Here is a 24,308-nt window from a genome sequence, read left to right as displayed (position 1 = left end):
ATTTTTACTTGTCGTTATAAGAGGTTAGTTCGTGTCGTATGCTCCAAATTAACAGAGAGCACTTGGATCACAGGTAAGATAGCGGTTGGAACAGTTGCATTCATATGCTCTAATGTTCAGTGACACGAAGGAATTTAGAACAAGTGAGCATGTCACCTAACCTAATTCGAGTTCCACGAAGTGGCGCATTGAATGTACACATGGGTTCGTTCACTGCGGTATTTTACGAGGCTTTTCTTGCGTAAGTCGTTTGTATAGCGCTTTTTCACTCTAATTTGGCCTACTATTTGAGCTGGCACGAGTCTGTGTTCATTTTTGTGCTCTTTTTTATCGTGTCTTTCCGTAAATCACATTCTCGGTCCCATATCGGGGACCCTCGGCATCGGGAAGAGGAGAGGGGGGAAGTAGAAGCTGCCGTTAAGTGTATAATATCGCGTAATGGCTCTCTATTCCTCAATGGAATCGAGTTCTCTTCTCCTTCTTTTTCATCATCATCCAATTCCGATCCTGATGCGCATTTGGCGGGCGCCTCTTCGAACAAAAATATGAACCGAACTCACAAATATGAGCTCACTAATTTGATGGCGGAAGTCGCTGGCAGTAATGGCGGCGATGGTGCCTCTGTCTTCCCCCCTACCAATCTCTGTCGTCTTTGACCCATCAATTCGCCGCTTCCTATGGACACTGATGATGAAAAATCTAGTCGTAAGCATAGTGCTGAGATAATAAGGAGGTGAAATCGAAGGTCTTGGCCATTGGTCCACCTCATTCTAAGAATAATTTTTCGAACAACGCATCTGAATTCCACTTGAGCATCGGCGCTCGCTAAAACGAGGAATGTCTCGATTAATAAATATTCTTAAAATGACATTTCTCTCTTTGTCTATATGTATCCCAAGTATATATGTATACTTGAACAAGTCTACGCCGACGCATTTTTCTGTACTTTCTCGCGTTGTTTCTGTGTCTATCAAGAATGATATTCTTCTCATGAAGAGATTTGGCAATGGTAAAGCCATAATAGAAGCTAAGACTGCAGACGCGGCTAATCGTTTGATCTCTAATTCTGTCTTTGATAAGAACGGCTTTCGGGCTTTCGTTTCATCCTTTAAAGTTCTCCGCATTGGAATTATTAAGGGAATTAATAAGGGAATTAAGGAATTATATTGATCAGTCTATCTCGCTGGGCTGTCTCAGAGAAAATCTAATCTCAACGATCAAAGTACTTGACGTACAAACTTAAACAGACGCATGACAATCAACAGCCACTTACGCATCCTCGCGAACAGTCTATATAAAATTCGCAGGACAATCACTCCCGAAGGAAGTGATTTTATTTAATGCTTTATTCAAGATCGATGCATATATTCCAAAAGCCAGGATTTGTTACGTTTATTAGAATTGGCCATATCGGTCGCGACTGTAAAAACACCAAACCAAGATGCCTCTTCTGTGGACTCACTAGAGAGGAAGATTACTTTTGCTTAGTTGAGCAGGCGCATGCCAAGTGCATCAATTGCGAGGGAGATCATCTCGCAACTTCGCACATATGCCCTGTCATTATTAAGACTGTCCTCGGCCTGGCCGCGCAGGAAAATATTCCTCTTGTGGAAGCTAGAAAAATAGTTGCTTCTAACAGTCTCCCTCTTCCCGCCTTCTCACAACACGTTTCTTGATTTTAAAAACTTTCCTTACCTCTAAAATCATACTTTTGCTTCTTCTTCTGTGTCAAAATCCTACAACTCTCTCTATATACTACATCTCTCCTCTATGACACTACTAGTTTCATATATCATTTCCAACATCTTGACAACTCAAAGGATCCCTTTTCTTCTAACCTTCTTATAAGCTGTGCCAAGAAGGCAGGTTGTCTCCTCTGAGACATGGTCGATCGACTGTTTCGGATCCTCTCTCAGGGAAACCACCCATCTATAAAATATAATCTGTTGCAGGGAAATGCAAAATTCTTCCTGTATCATCTTTGGATCATTCAATTCAACATACAAATCAGGATACTCTCAGGATCACCTGCTTGCACCAATGACCGTAATGACACTAACTACGATGCGCATTATTATTCACTCAAAGGAACAAGTGATAAAAGGCTTTCATATTCACTAACAGAGAAATCGACTTCAAATATAGGTATGATCATTCAGAAGAATATAAACTTCCTCGAGAACTGTGAATCTCTGGTTAACATTCCTATCATTATTGGCATGATATCCCCCATTATTTCTCTGCTTCAAAAAATCTCCGAAATTCTATCCACTCTTGGTTTTTGTTCCGAATCTAGTACTGACTCTGTAAGTAATCTACATTCCTCCTCTCTTAGTAATGCTGACCTAGCAAGATATAATAATCACCTTTTCCCGCAATAAATATTTACAACCTATTAGAATCCTACCTGGAATTGCTGCGGCATTCGTGGCAAACTTCCTCAATTACAACGTACCAGCCGACAGTTTGACGTTTTCTGCTTGCAAGGTATCCTGCTTTATTCAACTACGCCTTTTAAAGTTATTAGAAAGAACTCAGAGAGCTCTGGCCAGAAAGGAATCTGTATCCTGTTAAGGAACAACATCATATTCAGTCATTTGGACCTTTCGAATCTACATCATTCTTCGGTAGAAGTATAAGTTATAACAATCAATCTTAATGATGAGCAACTAACCTAGTTATTAATTTAGTTATTAACATCTACCCATCCGAATCAACACACATTTCAAGAATGGTTCGACAAACTTTCACAAACTCTTAAACAACAAGTACAAGAACACGCTCATAACAAGTGATTTTAACATCACACCTCTTGAGGATGCTCCAAATCCGATCGTCCCGGCAAAGCGCTTCTAGGCATGGTAGAAATAAACGGAGCCTGCATTATGAATGGTAATCCTACGCTATTCACCCCGCCGGGATCAAACAAATCTGTAACTGTTGACATCACCATTACTTCTGCTAATTTAGCGCTCAGTAGCGATGAAATCACTACTGAATCGGACACCTTTGGCAGTGATCACTTCCCTATCAATACATATCTACGACATGTCTTTCTATACAAATTAATCTTTGACACGGACAAAGCTAACAAATTACACCATTATTTACTATCTACTTCCGAGGAATTTTTTAGCAAGGTTCTTATGGACTCTACTGAGGTATATGAATATTTTGCAGATCATTTACCTTGCCTTACGAGATTGCTCTTCCCCGAAAAGCAACGACTTTCCAGGTCAGTCCCGGTTCTCAGCAACGGGAAGAATCCTCCTTGGACAGAAGAAAGCTCCAAGGCCATTTTAAGTCATAGAAGTGCCGCAAAAATATATCAGCAGTGCTATCGAGAATTTCCTTTCATTCAAGAAAGCAAGAGCGTCAGCGCACTAGGACTTTATATAAGATTAAGAAGAGGCAATTGAAGAAATTCGTGGAATCATTTAACTGTAAGACTCCTACCAGTGACATATGGCGTTTAGTTAAAGCCTTTAAAAGACATAATCTATCAGAGCCTTCCAGTGTGATTTCAGATGACGACAGGCAGAATAACCTTCTGCTTATCGTCATCTGAAAAGGCCAAAGGTAAAAAAGGTCTGTTCTCCTTTCTGCCCTACGAATACTGAAAAAAGCTCAATGATTGCAAAAGATATTCACCATCAAGGAACAGTTTTCAAAGATCTAGACTCGCCTTTTTCTATTAATGAGTTCAATCTCGCTTTATCACAATCTAGAAAAAATTCCTCTCCAGGTCTAGATCAAACAGCTATGCTTTTTGCTTTGCCGGCTAAATACAAAGAACTTTTACTGAACTTATTCAACCGCTTTGTAGAGGACAGAACTATACCACCTTCCTCCAGGAAGGTGGTATAATTCCCACTTAATATGATTTACATGTACCTTTCGAATAAAGATCTAGAGTTATCACCAACCAAATTCAATTGGATCTTATTTTCTAATAGAAAGCATTCTCTTAAAAAAAATTCTACCTTCAAGATCTTTATCAACAATCATTTAATGGAGAGAGTCCTTAGCGTAAAGTTTCTGGGCGTTATTTTGGATTACAAGTTCAAGGGAGAATCACTTCAAGCAAATCATCAAAAAAGGAAAATCATTGATTAATCTGATCCTATCATTTTTGGCAGCGATCTGGTGGAATTCTCCAACTCTTACTCATCATCATCATTTAAAGCTGTTTTTAGAGGATCCATCGTTGCCAGATTTTTGTTCTTCAGAATAAGAAATCGCTTCTCCTGCAGCTAGAACGACTTCAATGCAAGGCGATTAGAATCGCCCTGGCTAACAGACAGTCACCCATCAACGTCATTCTGTTTGAAGTCAAGGAACTCTCACTTAAACTTCGCTTTGCTATTATGTCCGAAAGATATGTGTTGAAATCTATGTCTAGGAATAATATTAGGTGTACAACTTTGCTTCCGCCGTTTTCCTATAGATGGCTTTAGCGATAAGTGGTGGTTGAAATAAATAGATCATAGACGTCATACAATAAACTTGGGCAACTCTGTCAACATAACCCCATAGAAACATTAGTCGATTTGTGTCTGCATCATAAAGTTATTCTCGATTGAAAATATCAATTTACGAGCCAAATTCTCGTTATTTGCGGGAGGTTTTAATTTTTTGCTTCAATATGAAGAAATCTGCGGCTGAGGCTCATCGAATGCTCTCAAATACTTATAGTGAGGCCGCTATTAGTGAACGTGTCGTGGTTTCAACGCTTCAAGAACGGTGATTTTGATGTCGAAGACCGGCATAGCGGTGAAAGAGAGAAGGTTTTCGAAGATGCAGAATTGGAGGCATTACTTAAGCAAGACTCGTGTCAAAATCAAGAAGAATTGGCACGATCATTGGGAGTGACTCAACAAGCCATTTCAAAACGCCTCAAAGCCATGGGAATGATTCAGAAGCAAGGAAATTGGGTGCCGTACGAATTGAAGCCGAGAGATGTTGAACGGCGTTTGTTTGCTTGTGAACAGCTGCTTGAAAGGCAAAGACAGAAGGGATTTCTGCATCGCATTGTGACTGGGGACGAAAAATGGGTTCATTACGATAATCCCAAGCGCAGAAAATCATGGGGAGTTCCCGGCCATGCTTCCACGTCGACGGCCAAACCGAATATTCACGGCTCCAAGGTCATGTTCTGTATTTGGTGGGATCAGCTCGGCGTAGTGTATTATGAACTGTTAAAACCGACTGAAACAATCACAGGCGATCGGTATCGAACGCAATTGATGCGTTTGAGCCGAGCATTGAAAGACAAACGGTCGCAATACAACGAGAGACACGAAGAGCGATAAAGTGATTTTGCAGCATGACAATGCTCGACCTCATGTTGTGAAAGTGGTCAAGACATACTTGGAAACATTGAAATGGGAAGTCCTATCCCATCCGCCGTATTCTCCAGACGTTGCTCTCTCTGACTATCACTTGTTTCGATCAATGGCACACGGCCTGGCTGATCAGCACTTCTGGTCTTATGAAGAAGTAAAAAATTGGATCGATTCCTGGATAGCCTCAAAAGATGACCAGTTTTTTCGACGCGGGATTCATACGCTACCCGAAAGATGGGAGAAAGTAGTGGCCAGCGATGGACAATACTTTGAATCATAAATGTATAACCAGTTTTTTACAATAAAGCTTCGAATTTCGGAAAAAAAACGGCGGAAGCAAAGTTGTACACCTAATATAAAATGATCAAATGATTGATGTATCTTAGCCAAAATTGAATGTCCTGAAATACATCTATGTATACATATAAAAAATTAATTAATTATAAGAAAATTCAATTTAATAACAGATTTTATAAAAAGATTATGTTCAAATAGACCAAACAGTAAAAATGCTTCGTGCCAGAGTAATTCCAAATTTAAAGCTCTTAGACCCAGTTGCACCAATTTTACTTCGACTTTAAGCAAAGGCTTAAAACTCTATCTGTCTCTGTCTCTCTTTCGCTTTAAAACGAGACAGATAGATACTTTAAGTTTCGCTTAAAGTCAAAGTAATGTTGATGCAACTGGATTTTAATGTTTTAGTAGTAATTAAAATAAATAGAAAAGAGAGAGAGAGATAATATGAATTTTATAATGAAAATATTAGGTGTACAACTTTGCTTCCGCCGTTTTCCTATAGATGGCTTTAGCGATAAGTGGTGGTCGAAATAAATCAGACGTCAGATCATAGACGTCATAGAATAAACTTGGGCATCTGTCAACATAATCCCATAGAAACATTAGTCGATTTGTGTCTGCATCATAAAGTTATTCTCGATTGAAATTGTCAGTTTACGAGCCAAATTCTCGTCATTTGCGGGAGGTTTTAATTTTTTGCTTCAATATGAAGAAATCTGCGGCTGAGGCTCATCGAATGAGGCTCAAATACTTATGGTGAGGCCGCTATTAGTGAAAGAACGTGTCGTGAGTGGTTTCAACGCTTCAAGAACGGTGATTTTGACGTCCAAGGTCATGCTCTATATTTGATGGGACCAGCTCGGCGTAGTTTTATGAACTGTTAAAACCGACTGAAACAATCACAGGCGATCGGTATCGAATGCAATTGATGTTTGAGCCGAGCATTGAAAGACGGACGGCCGCAATACAACGAGAGACACGATAAAGTGATTTTGCAGCATGACAATGACCTCATGTTGCGAAAGTAGTCAAGACATAGTTGGAAACGTTGAAATGGGAAATCCTACCCCACCCGCTATATTCTCCAGACGTTGCTCCCTCTGACTATCACTTGTTTCGATCAATGGCACACGGCCTGGCTGACCGCACTTCCGTTCTTATGAAGAAGTAAAAAATTGGATCGATTCGTGGATAGCCTCAAAAGATGACCAATTTTTTCGACGCGGGATTCGTACGCTCCCCGAAAGATGGGAGAAAGTAGTGGCCAGCGATGGACAATACTTTGAATCATAAATGTATAACCAGTTTTTTACAATAAAGCCTCAAATTTCGGAAAAAAATGGCGGAAGCAAAGTTGTACACCTAATATTAATATTTATTTTAAGAATTTATTCGACTAGTCCAGCCAATACAGAGTATTTATAAAATATTTTATAAATATTCTGTGCTGTCTGGAGTAAAGTTAATTAATTTTTACATTTTCAATTCGTTATTTGTTACAAAATTAGTCATTGAAGAAAATACTTTTTATATTGCGCTTTCATTTATAAATTTTTAAAAATGTGCTGGCGTATAATGGTCTCTCTTTAATTTTATTAATATAATTATGTAAAATACAACAAATAATAATTACAAATACTGATTATATAAATAGATTTGTAATCTGTTAAATGACTAATAACAATTGATGTTTAATCTGTCTAATCTGTAGAATTCTTTGATTCGACTAAAAAATTAATAATTCAATAGTCATTAATTATAAAAATTTTTTTACGATGTTTTATTAATTTGTATACAAAATCATTAAGTTTTTTATAAAGCAAATAAAGAATATTTAAAATATCAATATTTTAATATATTAATTATATTTTAATATATTAATATTTTAATATATGAGAACATCATATGAAAAAGTAATTTATTTGCTGTAGAAGGATGAAACATCCATTTATTCTTTTAAAATGAACATTTGATACTCTATAATTATAATTTCCTTTCTAAAGCTCGATTATACGCTATCATATTTAATTGCTCGAAAATAAATTAATATTAAATCATATTGCTACTATTAATTTATTACAAGAAACATTAATTTGTTCATAGAATTTTTTTTTGTAAGCGTAGTTATAAAATAACATTTAAATATACGCAAATAGGTATGTGCATATACAAAAATTCACAATTCGCAATGGAGCCTATTAGCCTTGTTGTTATTGTTTTCTGTTACTTAAGGCTAGAAAGGATTTTTATATCAAATCTTGAGTATATATACGGTGTGATACAATATATCATTACATCATTGTTATTCGACAAGAATGTCACTGTCTTGTATTACTTGTAGGAAGACGCTTTATTGCAATACAAAGTATAAAAAAGTATAAAAAGTATAAAAAGAGTTCGAATTATTACATTGAAAAGAAAATGAGCATTCTGATGAATTTATTAGGTGTACAACTTTGCTTCCGCCGTTTTTTCCGAAATTCGAGGCTTTATTGTAAAAAATTGGTTATACATTTATGATTCAAAGTATTGTCCATCGCTGGCCACTACTTTCTTCCATCTTTCGGATAACATACGAATCCCGCGAAAAAACTGGTCATCTTTTGAGGCTATCCACGAATCGATCCAATTTTTTACTTCTTCATAAGACCGGAAGTGCTGGTCAGCTAGGCCGTGTGCCATTGATCGAAATAAGTGATAGTCAGAGGGAGCAACGTCCGGAGAATACGGCGGATGGGGTAGGACTTACCATTTCAACGTTTCCAATGTCTTGACCACTTTCGCAACATGGGGTCGAGCATTGTCATGCAAAATCACTTTATCGTGTCTCTCGTTGTATTGCGGCCGTTCGTCTTTCAATGCTCGGCTCAAACATCAATTGCATTCGATACCGATCGCCTGTGATTGTTTCAGTCGGTTTTAACAGTTCATAAAACTACGCCGAGCTGGTCCCATCAAATATAGAGCATGACCTTGGACGTCAAAATCACCGTTCTTGAAGCGTTGAAACCACTCACGACACGTTCTTTCACTAATAGCGGCCTCACCATAAGTATTTGAGCTTCATTCGATGAGCCTCAGCCGCAGATTTCTTCATGAAGCAAAAAATTAAAACTTCCCGCAAATGACGAGAATTTGGCTCGTAAACTGACAATTGAGAATAACTTTATGATGCAGACACAAATCGACTAATGTTTCTATGGGGTTATGATGCCCAAGTTTATTGTATGACGTCTATGATTTATTTATTTCGACCACTACTTACCGCTAAAGCCATCTATAGGAAAACGGCGGAAGCAAAGTTGTACATCTAATATTAAAATAATAATAGAATTGTTCTCTCTTTCTCTTGTGATTTTCTTTTTAATTTTGATATAAAAATATAAATAAATATATTATATAAAGTAATAAAATTTTAAAATTAAATAAATTCTTTATCTCCAGTTGCAACATTAGTTAATTTTAAGCGAGACTTAAAATTCTCTTTATTCCTGTCTTTTTTTCGATTTTAAAACGAGATAAAAAGAGTTTTAAATTTCGCTTAAAATCAAAGTAACGGTGCAATCGAACCTTAGTGCATTAATGCAAAAAATATTTTTAATTAAAACCTGTTTTAATAATTTACTAATTTAACAATAACTTCTCTTCATACATTACATATTCAAATGTTAATTAATTAATTCAATGTTTAATTTAATTTATACTGTGCTTTCATTGTAAAAGCTTTTTATCTTGCTACACGTTTATTTATGTGTGAAATAAAAAAAAGCTACTCTCCTGATACTGAAATATTTTCACTAACAAAACAACTTTTAAATAGAAATTGAAATTGACGAATGTGTTCGGGAAAACATTATCGCTATTTATTCCATCTTCTGTTTATTAGATGTAAAACAAGAATAGCATGCCGGGAAAGAGATAAAATAAAATAGTTGATTTCATCATCTAACGTAATTATAAATACTTTAACTCATGATTCCAATTTTTCTCACTTTTCAACAAAGTGTAGGTTCGATTTGAACTTTTTACTACTCACTGACACATAATAAAGATTTAATAAATTAATTTATTTATATTGTGTCCAATCTCTGATGTGGTTTTAATAATTTTATCTATATTCTTTCTAATGTTTGACTATGTTTTGTTGGTTTAAAACTTTTAAAAGTACACGAATAAATTCAATAATTATATAAAAATATGCTCGCCCTAATATATTTATTAATTACTTTATTTCAGAAAAAATATGAAAAAAGGAAAAAAATGTAGAATAGTACGTGAGATCTCCAGCATACTGATCTCGCATCTTACGCAAGCGACCACATAAAATTCTTACAGACTGTGTTTATAAACGCAGTATTATAATTCCCATAAAAAATCGTAAATAATTAATATCTCATAAACTATTACGTTTTGAAATCATTTTTGCTATTATATATTAATGAGAAAGGTATATAATTACTAAAATTTATTAAAACTTATATGTTATCTCGAATGCCCTTATACTGATATACACTGAGCGACCGAGATCGCTGAGAAAGCATTTTCGATCTTCGGTCGTTTCTATTAAGCGCGACAGACTGAAAGATTTTTTTCAACAGGTCTCATGCTGTCTAGTTCGTTATATGTCAGTTTGTTCTCGGTTATTCTCAGCACGCCGAAGGCGAGAATCATTAATGCCATCAAGAAAGACAAGAAAACCTATTATCTTTATATACTATATCTTTCTTTGTTTAACTTAATGTGAAGAATTTCCCTGATTTCCTGATTAGCAATCAGCTGTAGCAGAATGTGCATGCAGTTCTGGTAATCTAAGTTATACTCATTTTTCTTTTCGAAGAAATATTATTTCTTCACTATTATAGTGCAGTTGAGGTGTATACGATCTTATTAATAAAAATTTTCAAGAATCAATTTGCAAAATTCGACTCTATACGAGCCTTCCTAGTAATATAATAGAGTCGAATTTTGCAAATTGATTCTTGAAAATATTTATTAATAAGATCGTAAACACCTCAACTGCACTATAGTACACATCGAGTGAGATATTAGAAAATTTTTATTTCTTCTTTTTACAAAAAATCGCTCTGTACGAGCTTTCAGGAGCCTTTCCTGATGAATTACGAATATCGTAATCCATCCAGTATTTTTAGCCGTAATTCGATATAAAAAAATTTATCTTTGACAAGGGTCTCTCCTTGATCCTTAACGAATCAATTGGATACATTATCATAAATATATAGGTTATGAATTTAATTTAGGCGCGGAAATCTGCATTAGCTCTACGAGCTCGGTCTTCTGGAATCCGGAGTGAATTAAGCAGCTTGATTGGCTCTAAAAATGTTAATACTAAACGCAGATGAGATAACATGTAGCGGAAAAATGTGAGTTGCTGAATGATTTTCGAGGTAAAAGACCAAACGGACGCCTTCGATTTGTAATGCCGAACGCATGTATGTTCTAAAGATATCTTTTCATGGCGGCAATCTTTTCATTAGTCGCAACTTTTGTAGCGATCGAAGATCACATGACTCCACTAGTCGCTTGAAAGTCATCGCTGTCAGTCGCTTCTGTATTCGATTTGATTAAAGTTGTAGCGACAATAGGCGATAATCCCTACAATTTGAATTTATTTTAGCAATGCAATTCCCATGCTGTACAAACAGGGATCCTTCTTTTTTTATATGTTTTTCTATCTGCAGACATAATTGCAACAAATGCACTAAACACTTTGTTTCTTCCTCTTCTTGCCTTTTCATAATTTCTAAACATTTCTTTTGCCACTCATGATATTCCTGTATATATTTAATAGTGCGATTGTACCACTCACTATACTTGACAGTAAGGATATTGTGATTTGGAACAAAAAGAATTGTAATGAAAGTCAATCGTAATGTCTGTAATCGCTACTTTTCATTGCGCATTCCATTTTCATGATTTGGAACAAAGAGAAACAGCGATCGATGAGTTTCGTCGCTAAATTTGGATGCATAAAAAGGCTTTAAGGAGCAAATACATTTCAGACGTACGCCATTTTTAGAGCATGACTAGACTCTGATATTTAGGGACTTTAGGGCAACTTCCGTTTTTGTCTTAATTTAGCGGACCAATCACTGTTACCCTATTATCCATATTTATAGAGTGCGTTCGTTTATGCAGTTCCTGCTGAGGATGCACTGCTCGCAGTACTGCATAAATGAACGACGAACTGCGCTGCAGTTGCCTTTGCAGGTATTTTGAATTAACCTGAGGCTGTGGTGTGATAGGAAATTCGCGATTCCGTATCAAAGAGCGTCGTAGCCGAATTTGTCCTAGTTACCGATTGGTTAAAGATGAGCGTTAAATATTCCGATTATAGTGGATTCCAAATCATTCCACAGTTGCTCTCCCGTTCTCCCTAGATAAGCGACAAATCTTTCTAATATAATACTTCGGAACAGTCGGGACAACTTGCGAGGGCATGCAGAGTGACAGTTAAAATAGAACATACCCTATAGAATTTGAAACGTTCAGGAAACCCCAAATGAATGTTATGCCATAAAATTCCTTGATAATCCTCTTTTCTTTTTCTGATGCGGAATTCATAGTATCAATTATGAAACTTTATCCCTAGGATGGAAAGTAAAAAGTGAAAATTTTAATCATTGAAGTCCTAGGATGGAAAGTAAAAAGTGAAATTTTAATCAATGGAGAAATTTTTCACTTTTTATCCTAGGAAAAAAGTTTCATGAATGATACTCAGGGCATTTGATGGTATCATTTTCCCTATGCTGAAAAAATAGCGAAGATACGCAACATGCACTACGTAACCACATAGAGTACGGACTAACCGCCAAGATTCGAGCATCGATAAGTGCGCGCAAACGTGGGACATATGCTAAGTACAATTCATTGATGGTTAATTTCAATTACCGGAAAGTGGAAAAAAGCTTTCTTACCTTGAAATGTCCGGCTAAGGCTGCTTTCTTTTTAAAAGACACAATCGACACACTTGACACAAATCGACACACGTCGCTTTCCATTTATAATTTTGTTCAAACTCAATCGACACACTTTGCCTCGGGAGAAGAGTCAGAGTGTGTTTCGAGTTCTGTTCAAGTGTGATTTTGATGAATTAAATGATATTAGAACGCACTCGCAAACCAATTTCCACCATTTTGTTCTGTTTTCAATATACAGAATTACTTGTGTCGACGAACAAGTATTATACTTTTAATATAATTTATATTAAGAATAAATAAGAAAATAATTTTATATTAAGATTTTTATTTTCAATAATAAAAAAAACATTCAAATTTTTTAAGGTTAGGTATTAAAAGTTCGTACACACGATACACACTGCACATCGCGTTCCATTTAAGTGTGGCCAACTGTATTCGAGTATATTATACTGTATCGATTTGTGTCTCCTAAAAGGAAAGCTGCCTAAATGTTCTCTGGTGTTCCCGAATGCTAGCGGAAAGAAGTGATCAAGGAGGAAGGTTTTGATAGCTTCTTTAAATTCATCTGTTGACTCGGCCGCGTTGATAGGCTGTTCTCTCGCACGAGTGATCACTTTTCGTTAATGTTTTAACGATGGTTATATTATTAGTATTTTAAGAATTAGCGAGAAAGTAGAGGCATTCGCACACTCGACATTAATCAATTAAATATATATTTAATAGCAATTGATACATTAATTAGTGGGTTGATAATTAATTCTGTGCGAAAACAGATTTATTTCTAAATTAATTAAAAAAGTACAAACTTACAATTAATTCTAAATTTACAAATTGAATCGGTACTTCTAGATTAGAACTTAGAATAATGTTTCTAGATTTAAGGATTGAAATAAAGAAAATAATACTCAGACTTAAGATTGTTTCACATATGGTGCTTAAAAGCTAGAGCAGCGATTGGTCAGACAATGGAAGAAGTCGATATTTCGAACGTGGCCGCTCTAGACGATGTGGACTATTAAGGGCTCCGCACAATAAAAGGAACAGAAAACAGAAAATAAGAATTCCAATCTATTAGAAATCATGTATTGTGAAGTACACAGTTTCTGATAGATTGAAATTTTTATTCTCTGTTCTCTGTTTCCTATTCTTTTTATTATGCGGAGCTCCTAATTCTGACTCTTCTCTACATTTGCCCGTGGTCGTTTCTAAAACCCTCTTCCGTTGACTGCCTCGTCAGCGATGGATAAGCGTTAGGTGCGTCTTTAGGGACTGGTGCATGTACTACTCAGGTCTATGGACTTAGTTAGAGGGCATGTGAATGAGTTCATGCGAGTGCATCTTAGCATCTTCTATCAGCGAGTTTGACGATAAATAGTATCAGCGAGAGGCTCAATTGTGACCTAATTAGCTTGTCAGAAGCGGGATATAAACGCAATTGGAGGAGAGATTTTTGGTGTGTGCGTTAGAAAGTATCGAGCGTGATACATCGAGGTGAGGCAGGTTAGGGCGCGCAATAACAGCGCATAAAAACGACAGGAAGAAAGAGAGATGGCAGGTGTAGGTAAAGTAGGAAAGAGCAAAGTAGATAATAAACAACATTTATTGACAGAGAATAAATCACAGGTAGGTTCGAAAAAAGTGACATTTGACATGCCAGAGGAGAACAGTATAATGGAAAGAGTAAAGGTAGAAGTAAATGAAGAGATTAGAAAAAATTGTACGGAGGAGAGAAAAGAAATGAGAGATTTAGTGGAAAAAGAAGTAGCTAGAATAAGAAGGGACATAGATGTAAATAAAGAAATTAGAAAATTGAGAAGAAATTAGAGGAGGTTATGAAAGAATTGGAAACAGTGATTGGAGAGAAAGAAAGATTTGTCAGAAAATAATAGGAAAATGATAGAGAGTTTGAAGGACAATAAGAAGCTTAGGCAACGTAAGTAGAGAGGGAAATGATTATGATAGCGAGGGAAAGAGTGTAAGTAGTTTTGGAAGGAAAAGAGATAGCTCAAGAGTAGGATTTAGGTAAGAGGGGGAGAGGTTTAAGCTGTAGGGAGGTAAAGGTAAAAAAAATGGGTTTAGATAATGAAAAAGAGGAGAGAAAAAAAATATAATTGTAAAAGAACAGATATAATATATCAAAAGGGATAGAAATATGGGAAAGAAAGAAGAAAATGAATCAAATGGTTTATAAAAGAAAGATTGAGGGATAGAATGTAACATAGTCTTCTCGAGGATAAATGGACCAGTAATAGTGATTAGAGTAAGAAATGAGGAGGAAAAGAGTGAAAAAATGAGGAATAAGCATAAGTTAAAAGAAGAGATTTTTATTAAAAATGATTTGAAATAAGAATAGATGGAATATGGAAGGCATGGAATTGAGAGGAGGATGAAGAAAAGAGGAAAAATAAGATAAGTAAAGAAGGTGAGGAAACAGTGGCAGGTGAAGGTAAGAGGAGAGAAGAAAGGAGGATAGGAAATCAAAATCAAAAGCAAAGTTTTAGCCAAGAAGAATCAAATAATAATTTAAGAAAAGGTAAGGTAGTTAGAAAAGAGAAAAAGTTATGGATAGAAGGAAAAACAAGACAGAATTAAGCAAACGGATAAAAAGCAGTAAATAAGAAAAATAAAGAAAAATATTATTTTATAATAGTAAAACAGATGTAGGAGGAAAGGATTTGGATTTTTGGAGTTATGTCAAAGTGTATGATTTCGTGAGCTTATGCGAGGCATGGAGACAAAAAAGATTGGGATGCAGTGAAGGATAGGTTACCTAGACACATGTATGGGATTGCAGGGTTATAGCAGTTATGCTAGGAAGAAAAGAAACAGGCAGGGCAAGCGGCAGTTTTATAATTTGAAAGAGGAAAGGATGGAGGAATAAGAAAGACAGATTAATTAGCAAAGAGTGGGAAGGAGTAATCGTATCAGAGTTAATGATTGGTGAGGAAAAGATATAGTTTCAGTCGGAGAACAAGGAGGTAAAAATTTAGATATAAAGATGGAAAAGATTAAAGAGGAAATGTACGGAGAGTCCGAATGTAATTATAGGAGGTGATTTTAATAATTAGAATTGGGGAATTAGAAGGAGAAGATTTAGAGGATGGAAAAGATAGATGTAGCAAGAATAAAGTGATAAGAAATGGAGGTAGAGATTTTGTAGAACTGATAACGGAGTATGGCTGGCACATTCTGAATGGAAGATCAAGAGGTGATTGGGAAAGAGAATATACGTATGTAGGAGCAAGAGGTAGCTCGGTAATAAATTATGCGATGGCTAACGATAATATTTGTGATAGAATTGTAGAATTTAGGATCGACACGAGAATGGATTCTATGCCATTGAGCCTGATATTAGAAGAAGGAACTGATATGGGTTAAGAAAAAATGACGCGGAAGATAACCGGGACGAAGAGGATAGTGTCATCAAAGAAGAAGAAATTATCATATGGAATAAAGAGACTATAGAAAATTACAATAAAAACACGGAGTATAAAAGACGAGGAAGATATGGATAAAAACAAGAGAAATAATGAGGAAAAGATAAAAGTTATATAGGAGGAATTAAAACAGATTGTGTTCAACAATGTTGTGAAGAAGAAAGTCAAAAAGAAGAAAAAGTACATAGAATACAAGAACTGATAGGATATTAGTTGTTTCAGGAAAAAAAGAGAGAGAAGTGAAGAGAATATGTAGGAAATGGAAAAATGGAAAAAAAATATTTGGAAAAAAGGAAAGAGTTCAGAGAATTATGGAGAAGAAATAAAAAGAAAAAAGAGAAAAAGAGGAGAAGGAATTGAAAAAAATTGAAGAGAGAAGCAGATATATGGAAATGTATATCTTAATAGGAAGAGAGATAAGAAGATATGGAAAGAGAATAATGTAAAGAACGAGGAATGGAGGAAATATTTTAAGGAGCTATTGGACGAAAATAAAGCATAGCAAAGTACCGGTCAACTTTTTAAGCTAGAAAAAGAAGAAGAAGATATAAATAAAAAAGAAAGTGAAGAAGAAGGCTGAAGAAATTAAGCGTTACGAAAGATAAACAAGAAAAAGGCGGCAAGAATAGATGGTATGGAAGCTTGGATGTATGCAGGGTTTACGGAAGAGGCTAGTGGAACTGTTACAAAAAATATGGAATACAAGATTGGAAGGAAAGTATAATTGTCCCTCTATACAAAAGAGAAGAAGAGGAGAAGATAACAAATTAGGTATTATATCAGGGATATTATATCTCGTTATAGTGTACGTATAAAATATATACAGAAATAATAAAATATAGATTAGAAAAGGAAAGGAAACCAAAGATATGATTTCGGAAAGCCAAGCTAGATTTAGAAGAGGAAGGTCAACAATGGATAATATTTTCATACTAACGCAGTTGATGCAAAAGGAAAGAAATCAGAAAGAAGGAAAGAAAAAAATATGTATGATGTTTGCGGATTTAAAAACTTTGATAAGGTTGATAGACAAACTTTAGGAGACTCTTAAAGGCAAGGATGTAAGTAAATATTTGGTAAAGAAGATAAAAAAGATGTATGAGGAAACGCAGGTGAGGATAAGGTCGAAGCAAGGATACACGCAACAATTCAGAATAACGAAAGAAGTAAGGCAGGGCTGTGTGATGAGTCACTGTTATTTAATTTATATATTGCGGACATAGATAATGAATTAGAGAAAAGAGGAATAGGAGGAATTAGACTAGGAAGTAGAATATGCTCGTTGGTAAAGATGTGTAGTTTTGATAGCTTATAATAGGGAGATGTTACAGGATATGATAGCACGTTCAAAAAATTTTTTGAAGAGGAGAAATTTGGAGCTGTGCACAGAAAAGACGAAAATAATGGTGTCTGGAGGAAGAGAGAAAAAAGGAAAGAGAAATAGAAATGGGGAACTAGAGAAGGAACTAGAGAAGATGCAGGAATTTAAATATTTGGGTTTTAATTTAGATAGGAATGGGGATTATAAAAGGCATATTAAAGAAATAAGTAGAAAAGGAAAAATGGTAGTAAGAAAGGTATGGGGCTTAGGAGGCTTAGGGAAAAAGCTATGCAGAAATGACTTTAGTAGAAGATGGATGCTATTTAAATATCTGGTATAAAGTGTAAGCATGGAGTAGAATTATGAGGCTGGGAGGAAAAAGGTGAACTAGAAAAGATGTTAGACTATGTCAGGACTTAGATTTCTGCACCCCAAGATATGTAATTATGAGAGAGCTGGTAATGGATAAATTCAGAGGGATGGGATTTGAAAAAGGCAAGAAAATATGAGGAAAAGATTAAATCTGGAAACATAGGTAATTTGGTCAGAGAGGATAACAAACCTGTGAATGTTAGATATAGTATGGAGAGAGAGGGTTATTATAATGAGAACAGATGGGGAATTGAATCTAAGGAAGTAATGAGACATGGGAATAAAAGTTTTGAAAAAAATTTAATAAATAGGGAAAGGGATTTACAGAGGCAATGAGAAAGGGAAAAAATAGATAGGTTAAGGTATAATAAAAGATATAAAGAATAATAAGTATGAAGAATAGAGCACCAAATTATTTGAAGTGGAGAAAATGGAATGGAAGAGAGGAGATGAGATGAGATAAAAGCGTTATTTAAATTAAGATGCGATAATTTAGAAGGGAAGAATAAATACTGGCTACGAATAGAAGAGGGAGGATGTCTTTTCTGTTATGAAAGCGAAGATAACCTGGAGCATTATGTTAAAAAATGAGGAGACAAGAGTTTTGAAGAGTTGGAGAAGGATAAGGACAAGATTCTAAGGAAATTATGAGGAGAAGATTTTAATGAACTTAAAGGAAAAAATAAAACTATTGAAGGATAGAGAAAAGGAAATAAAAAGAAAAAAAAAGAAAGAAGAAAGCAAGGAAAAGATATAAATAGAGACTATATATAATGATAAAGATAATGTGAAGACAAGGAATGAGTATTTTATAAAGTGTAGTAAAAAGAAATCCATTATTTTTGCATGAAATTGAAGGCTTTATTTAGTATAGTTAGAATGATCCGATTTAGGTCAAATATGCACCGTTTTGTTCGACAACTTGTTGCTATTTTAAAGGTAATTTCATTATGCCTCTCTCATAGAAACCCTCGTCCCTATTGGCAAAAAACTGGGACAGTCGATTTTCACAAGTTTCTCTTGAGGCGAATTTTTCACCAGCAAAATTATTCGCCATAGACAGGAACAGGTGGTAATCACCGGAGCCAGGTCCGGACTATAAGGTGCATAAGAACCTCCCAACCAAGCTCCCGGAGCTGGCGAGTCACTATCGATGTGTGTGGCCTTGCGTTGTCCTGATGGAACAATTCCTCTCCTATTGGCCAACGCTGGCCGCTTCTGGGCGATTGCTTTCTTCAGACGATCCAATTGTTGACAGTACAGATCCGAATTAAGAGTCTGGCCATAGGGGAGCAGCTCATAGATGATTCCCTGCCGATCCCACCAAACACACAGCAAAACCTTCCTGGCCGTCAATCCTGGCTTGGCCACCGTTTGCGCTGGCTCACCGCGATTCGACCGTTTTCGCTTGATGTTGTCGTAAGTGACCCACTTTTCATCACCAATCACTATCCGCTTCAGAAATGGGTCGATTTTATTGCGATTCAGCAGCGATTCGCAGAAATGGAAATTTGATCCATGAGATTTTTTTGCGTTAACTCGTATGGCACCCATACATTGAGCTTCTTTTTATATCCAACCTTATTCAAGTGGTTCCAAATGGTTTTTTGTACAATGTTCAGCTCCTGGACAATCGAAACAGTGCTTACATGACGGTTGGACTCAACGATTTCCATTATTTTATCACCATTTTCGACAATTGGCCTTCCAGAGCGTGGTGCATCTTTGATATGAAAATTATCGGAACGAAATCGACGAAACCAAAATTGCACGTGATTGGCTGTTACAGTATCAGGACTATAAACACTATTCACATTTTCAGCCGCCTGGCTTGCGTTTTCGTCTTTATCGAAGAAAAATTGTAAAATATGACGTATTTTCTCTTTGCTGGTGTCCATCTTTGACGCGCACTCAAACAATACTGAGTTAAGCAATCACAAAACTGTCTGAGAAGTTTTTTTAGTACGAAATCTTATCTTTCTAACGCCATTTAGCGTAACCCGATCGCACTTATACAACGCGAGATGCAGATTACTAAAGCCATCTACTGGAAAAATAATTGATTTCTTTTTACTACATCTTATATAAGACTACAAGGCTATGAGTATAAGATTGTAATGTAGCATATTATAGTTGGACAATAATAATAGATGTGATAGATTGTGATAGGGTTATGATAGAGATTATGTATAGGTAAAAGAGAATGTATAATAATAGTTTAGGTTTGTAGTTGTAAGATAAATGTGAGAGAGGAATGTAAGTGTGAATGAATTATAAGTATTTCTGTAAACCAAGTCCCCTTTTTGTATATGCTGAATATGCTGAAGTGTAAATAAATTCTATTACTCAAGCCTGTTAGCAAGTTTGTTCAAAAATAATTATTAGACAAGAAAAATGAAGTTGTTGCGCGTGACATTACGTACTCGACAATTGTGTCCTTAATATTGTTACGCACTATGGAACATTAAGACACAATTGTCGCGTAAACGGCAGATTGTCAGTGATTGGTTGGATTCTTCAATATGCGAATATGCGCTTACAGTGACACGCGTCATGGGATGACACTCTAATAGAAGAGAAAAGAAGCAAGCGGCACGGTTTACGCAATTTCTGTAGTTACCTAGTTAGTTTCTGTACCGCATACTGCGTACCGCGCTACATGTAATCGTAAAAATTTCTCCATTAATGATAAAAATTTTCACTTTTCACTTTCCATCCTAGGGATAAAGTTTCATTAATACTCAGTATTGATTGATATTAACGCAGTACAATAATTCTAAACTTACATTATTAATTATTAGACGCAAAATAAAACTTGAAATATTGTTTCTATATGTATGTTGTGCAAAATTAACACTCTAAGCACAGATGTATCAACTTAATGCCTCAGGGCTTTTGATTACATAATTCATTACTATCCTCGTAATCGCTAATCTTTAAACATTTAAATCAGCTTCAGGCTTCAGGATCGAGATCAATTTTTATCTACATATACTTATAAAAACTAACCTCGATTAACTGGTTTAAACGTTTAAATGGAGACTGTTTTCTTCAGCATAGTTCTCAGCAAACGAAAATGAATTAAAATGGATTAAAAATTTTTTAATGTGTCCTTTAAATCCATGAAAATAGGTTGAATGAGTTGAAATGGATTGGATCCAAGCTGACACTAGTTTAATATTCAAAAAAAAAAAACGTTCATTTTTAAGGGTTACAAATTTTATTCCTAAGACATTTATAATAATTATACCTGAAATTAACTACTTCAAATTGATATTAAAAAACGCATCTTATTGGGATTCAAATCTTAAAACCTCTGGATTATGAATCTTCTATGTTAGCCGCTACACCGCTTCTTCAATTGGAAAGTGTGTTATTCATTCTCTACTTCAATTACAACCAACTAAATTAATAACGAAATTATATAGATATAATAAAAATATCATCATTTAACGTATGTAAACAATTTATATTATTATGAGACAACATTGGGTAAATATCGGATAATCTAATCTCGCTGATGTCGCGCGCAGTGATTAGTCTAATATTCGGGCTTGTTCGACTTGCTGTGTTCACATCGATCATTCATTTTAATCAAAAATAAACAAATGAACGTAGCTCAATTATTTTTACACTACAATTTTTTTGAATTTAGTTGGATTAAAACAAAAAATTTCCTTTTTAATTTATAATTTTAAATAATTTAAATAGCATTTATGGTCCATGTTTAAATAAAAACTGTTTTTATTCAATTAGATTGAAAAACTGCATTTCATATTCAGAATATTGAATTGAATAGTATTCATGTTGCACAGAAATTGTTGATATTATTTTTGAATTTAACTGAATTAAAAAAATCGTACTTTCTATTCACAATTCTGAAACGAGTAGTATTCACGATGCACAGAAAATGCTAATATTACCTTTAGATTAAAAAGCATAGAGATATGCTCTATACAATTCGTATAAATAAATAAAAATGTATTCAGGATTGAAAAACATAGAGATATGCTCTACACAATTCGTATAAATGAATAAAAATGTATTCAGGATTGAAAAGACATTTGCTTTATGCAATTCCTATAAATGAATAAAAATGCATTCAGGATTGAAAAGGATTTAACATTCATGAATCCGTATTTCTGAAAATCTAAATCCATTTTAATCCATTTCAATCCGTTCCATTTGTTGGATTAATTAATATGTTGAGACCTATTCGGATTACCTGGGTGTTCTCCGGGTGTTATATCATCCTTGTTTAACATTCGCTAAATAACAAGAATGGAATAATACCATAGGAATTTGAACATAACTCTGAAAATAATTAATTAAGTGTCTAGAAATACGGAAGTCAATATGCTCAAAACACGAATGTTGTATATATATATATACTATATATATATATATATATATAGTATACAAAAAGGCGAAAATGTAAATCAAAATTAAAATGGATACACAAAACGAAGTCGGGGCAATGCTCCTGTATGTATGTGTTTCCGATCCGCAGAAATTCATTTTCCTATTGAAATGTGTCTTCCTATGTTCCATTGGAATCAATGCATTGCGCAATCAATGCAAGCTAATGACAAACGTTATTCTGATAGATCTAATAAAAATGATCTACGGGAAGAATTTGCGAATTGGTCAGAGCTATTTGCGCATTCCACAAATTCCGCTTAATCGGAAGACATAGGAAGACACATTTCAACGGAACGGAATCAACGGAATAAAACCACGACCAATCACGAACGTTTCGCCGAAAAACAGCACGAAATCTGATTAGAAAATATATTTCATTAATTACAATTTAATATTTTAGAGAACTCATAACAAAGTTATCAGCAAGTTAATTGCACAAATAATATATATATATATATATATATATTATTGCTTCAACTATTCAAAATAACGAAATATCGATAAATCAAGCACATTTATTTACGATCGACGAGATAATCCGTTTCGTTTTTACTGAATGGGACGGGTAAAGAAAATTGTTACGGAAACTGGAACTGGAACGGAAAGTCAATTCTACTTAGAAATCTGATTCGTCATTCAGATCCATGCTTAATGAAACGGCACTCTAACGCGGAACGAGAGCGGAATCAATCACCAATTGCAGTTGGTGAGGCACGCTTATATTTAGTTTCGTTCCACGTTACGTTATTCCGCTGCATAGTAGTCACTCTAAGAATTGACTGATCACAGTCGAGTATTTTTCTCTAATTCGATTGTAAGAAGCGAATACTCGAAGGTGATTAGTCAATTTTTACAGATTACGACATATGCCATACGATTACGGTCAATATAAACGTTCCCTAAAGCGGGAAGTACAGCATAACGTATGTTGTGTTATTATTTTTTATGCCTCATGTGTTATTATTTTATAATGTGAGGCATAAGAAATTGAACCAATCAAAGTTCTTTATTTCATGAAAAGGAAGAAAACGAAGGCCTTCTTAATACATTTTCTTAAGTCGGTTCTACATTAGTTGCAAGCTGATCGCAAGTTTATTGTGACAGCCAATCTGAAGTTTTTGAAATCAACGCTTTATATTGGCTGTCACAACAAACTTGCGATCAGCTTGCAACTAATGTAAAACAGAATTGCTAAGTCTCGGGAAATTTCCTGAGATTCAATGAAATTTAATGAATTGATAAGAAAACAAAATTTTAATCGAAATCTATTGAAATTTTTAAACTTTTCCAGTATTTAAGGAAAAATATCAAGAAATTTTATAATTTTTTTAAATACGAAAAAAAGTTACAACACAATTGTTATGAAATGTATAAAACTACATATTTTGCAACTACATGTGCGTAAAGATTCTCTAACGAATTTTAATAGATACTTATAGATGTCGCAGTCGCCATCCAGCGTATATAGAGGCCCTATTTTTGAACAAATATCGCATACAAAAATAATAATTGCATATACAATCATCAATCACAATCGAGAAACTGTCATTTTCATATGCAAAAATTATTCACATGTACTCAAGAATAACGATCTTGATTTACTTTTTATGATTGAATTAGTGTATGTACACATAATAAATTAACATATAATATAAAGTTCCTATTTCTATTAAGTAAATGTGATTTCAAATTTGATATTACTTTGTTAAGTTTGCTAAAAGTATATTTCTTTCTAAAAACGTCTAAAAATATTTTAATATATTTTAATTTGTTTTTAGTTATACAATTCGCAACATTATATAAATAATACTATATTTGTGTATTTGTGAAGTACTTTTATTATTAAAATAAAATAATTTGTTTACATTCCAGTTTGTGCCATTATTTACTAAACATATTGTAAAATAAAAAAATAATTTTTGGAAATTTTTTCTCAGGAATTTTGTGATTTTTCCCTAAATTTTTATAAAATTTTCTACTTTTTCAGAAATTTCTCGGGAATTTCTTACATTTTATTTTCAAGAATTTCTCGGGAAATTTTATTGTAAATTTTAAGGAAATTATTTTTTTAGACTTGGAAATTTTGATCACGTGATTTCATATGCTACTCACTCATATAAATGGATTAGCAGCGATAAATTTTTGATTTTTAAAAATTTTAGTTAAATTAATTGTG

General features: G+C 34.5%; 1 protein-coding gene across 1 annotated transcript; it reads right to left on the bottom strand.

Annotated features, from left to right (window-relative positions):
• Positions 1–19,194: 19,194 nt before the first annotated feature.
• LOC108688256 (histone-lysine N-methyltransferase SETMAR-like) lies at positions 19,195–19,608 on the bottom strand. The gene has a single exon (XM_018194438.1). The coding sequence runs from the start codon at positions 19,606–19,608 to the stop codon at positions 19,195–19,197; it is 414 nt and encodes a 137-aa protein (XP_018049927.1).
• Positions 19,609–24,308: the final 4,700 nt, after the last annotated feature.

This window comes from Atta colombica, unplaced genomic scaffold (assembly GCF_001594045.1).
Source record: "Atta colombica isolate Treedump-2 unplaced genomic scaffold, Acol1.0 scaffold104, whole genome shotgun sequence".
Lineage (NCBI taxonomy): Eukaryota > Metazoa > Arthropoda > Insecta > Hymenoptera > Formicidae > Atta > Atta colombica.
Note: the sequence above shows the minus strand (reverse complement) of the source record. Positions and strands in the feature narration are given on the sequence as shown.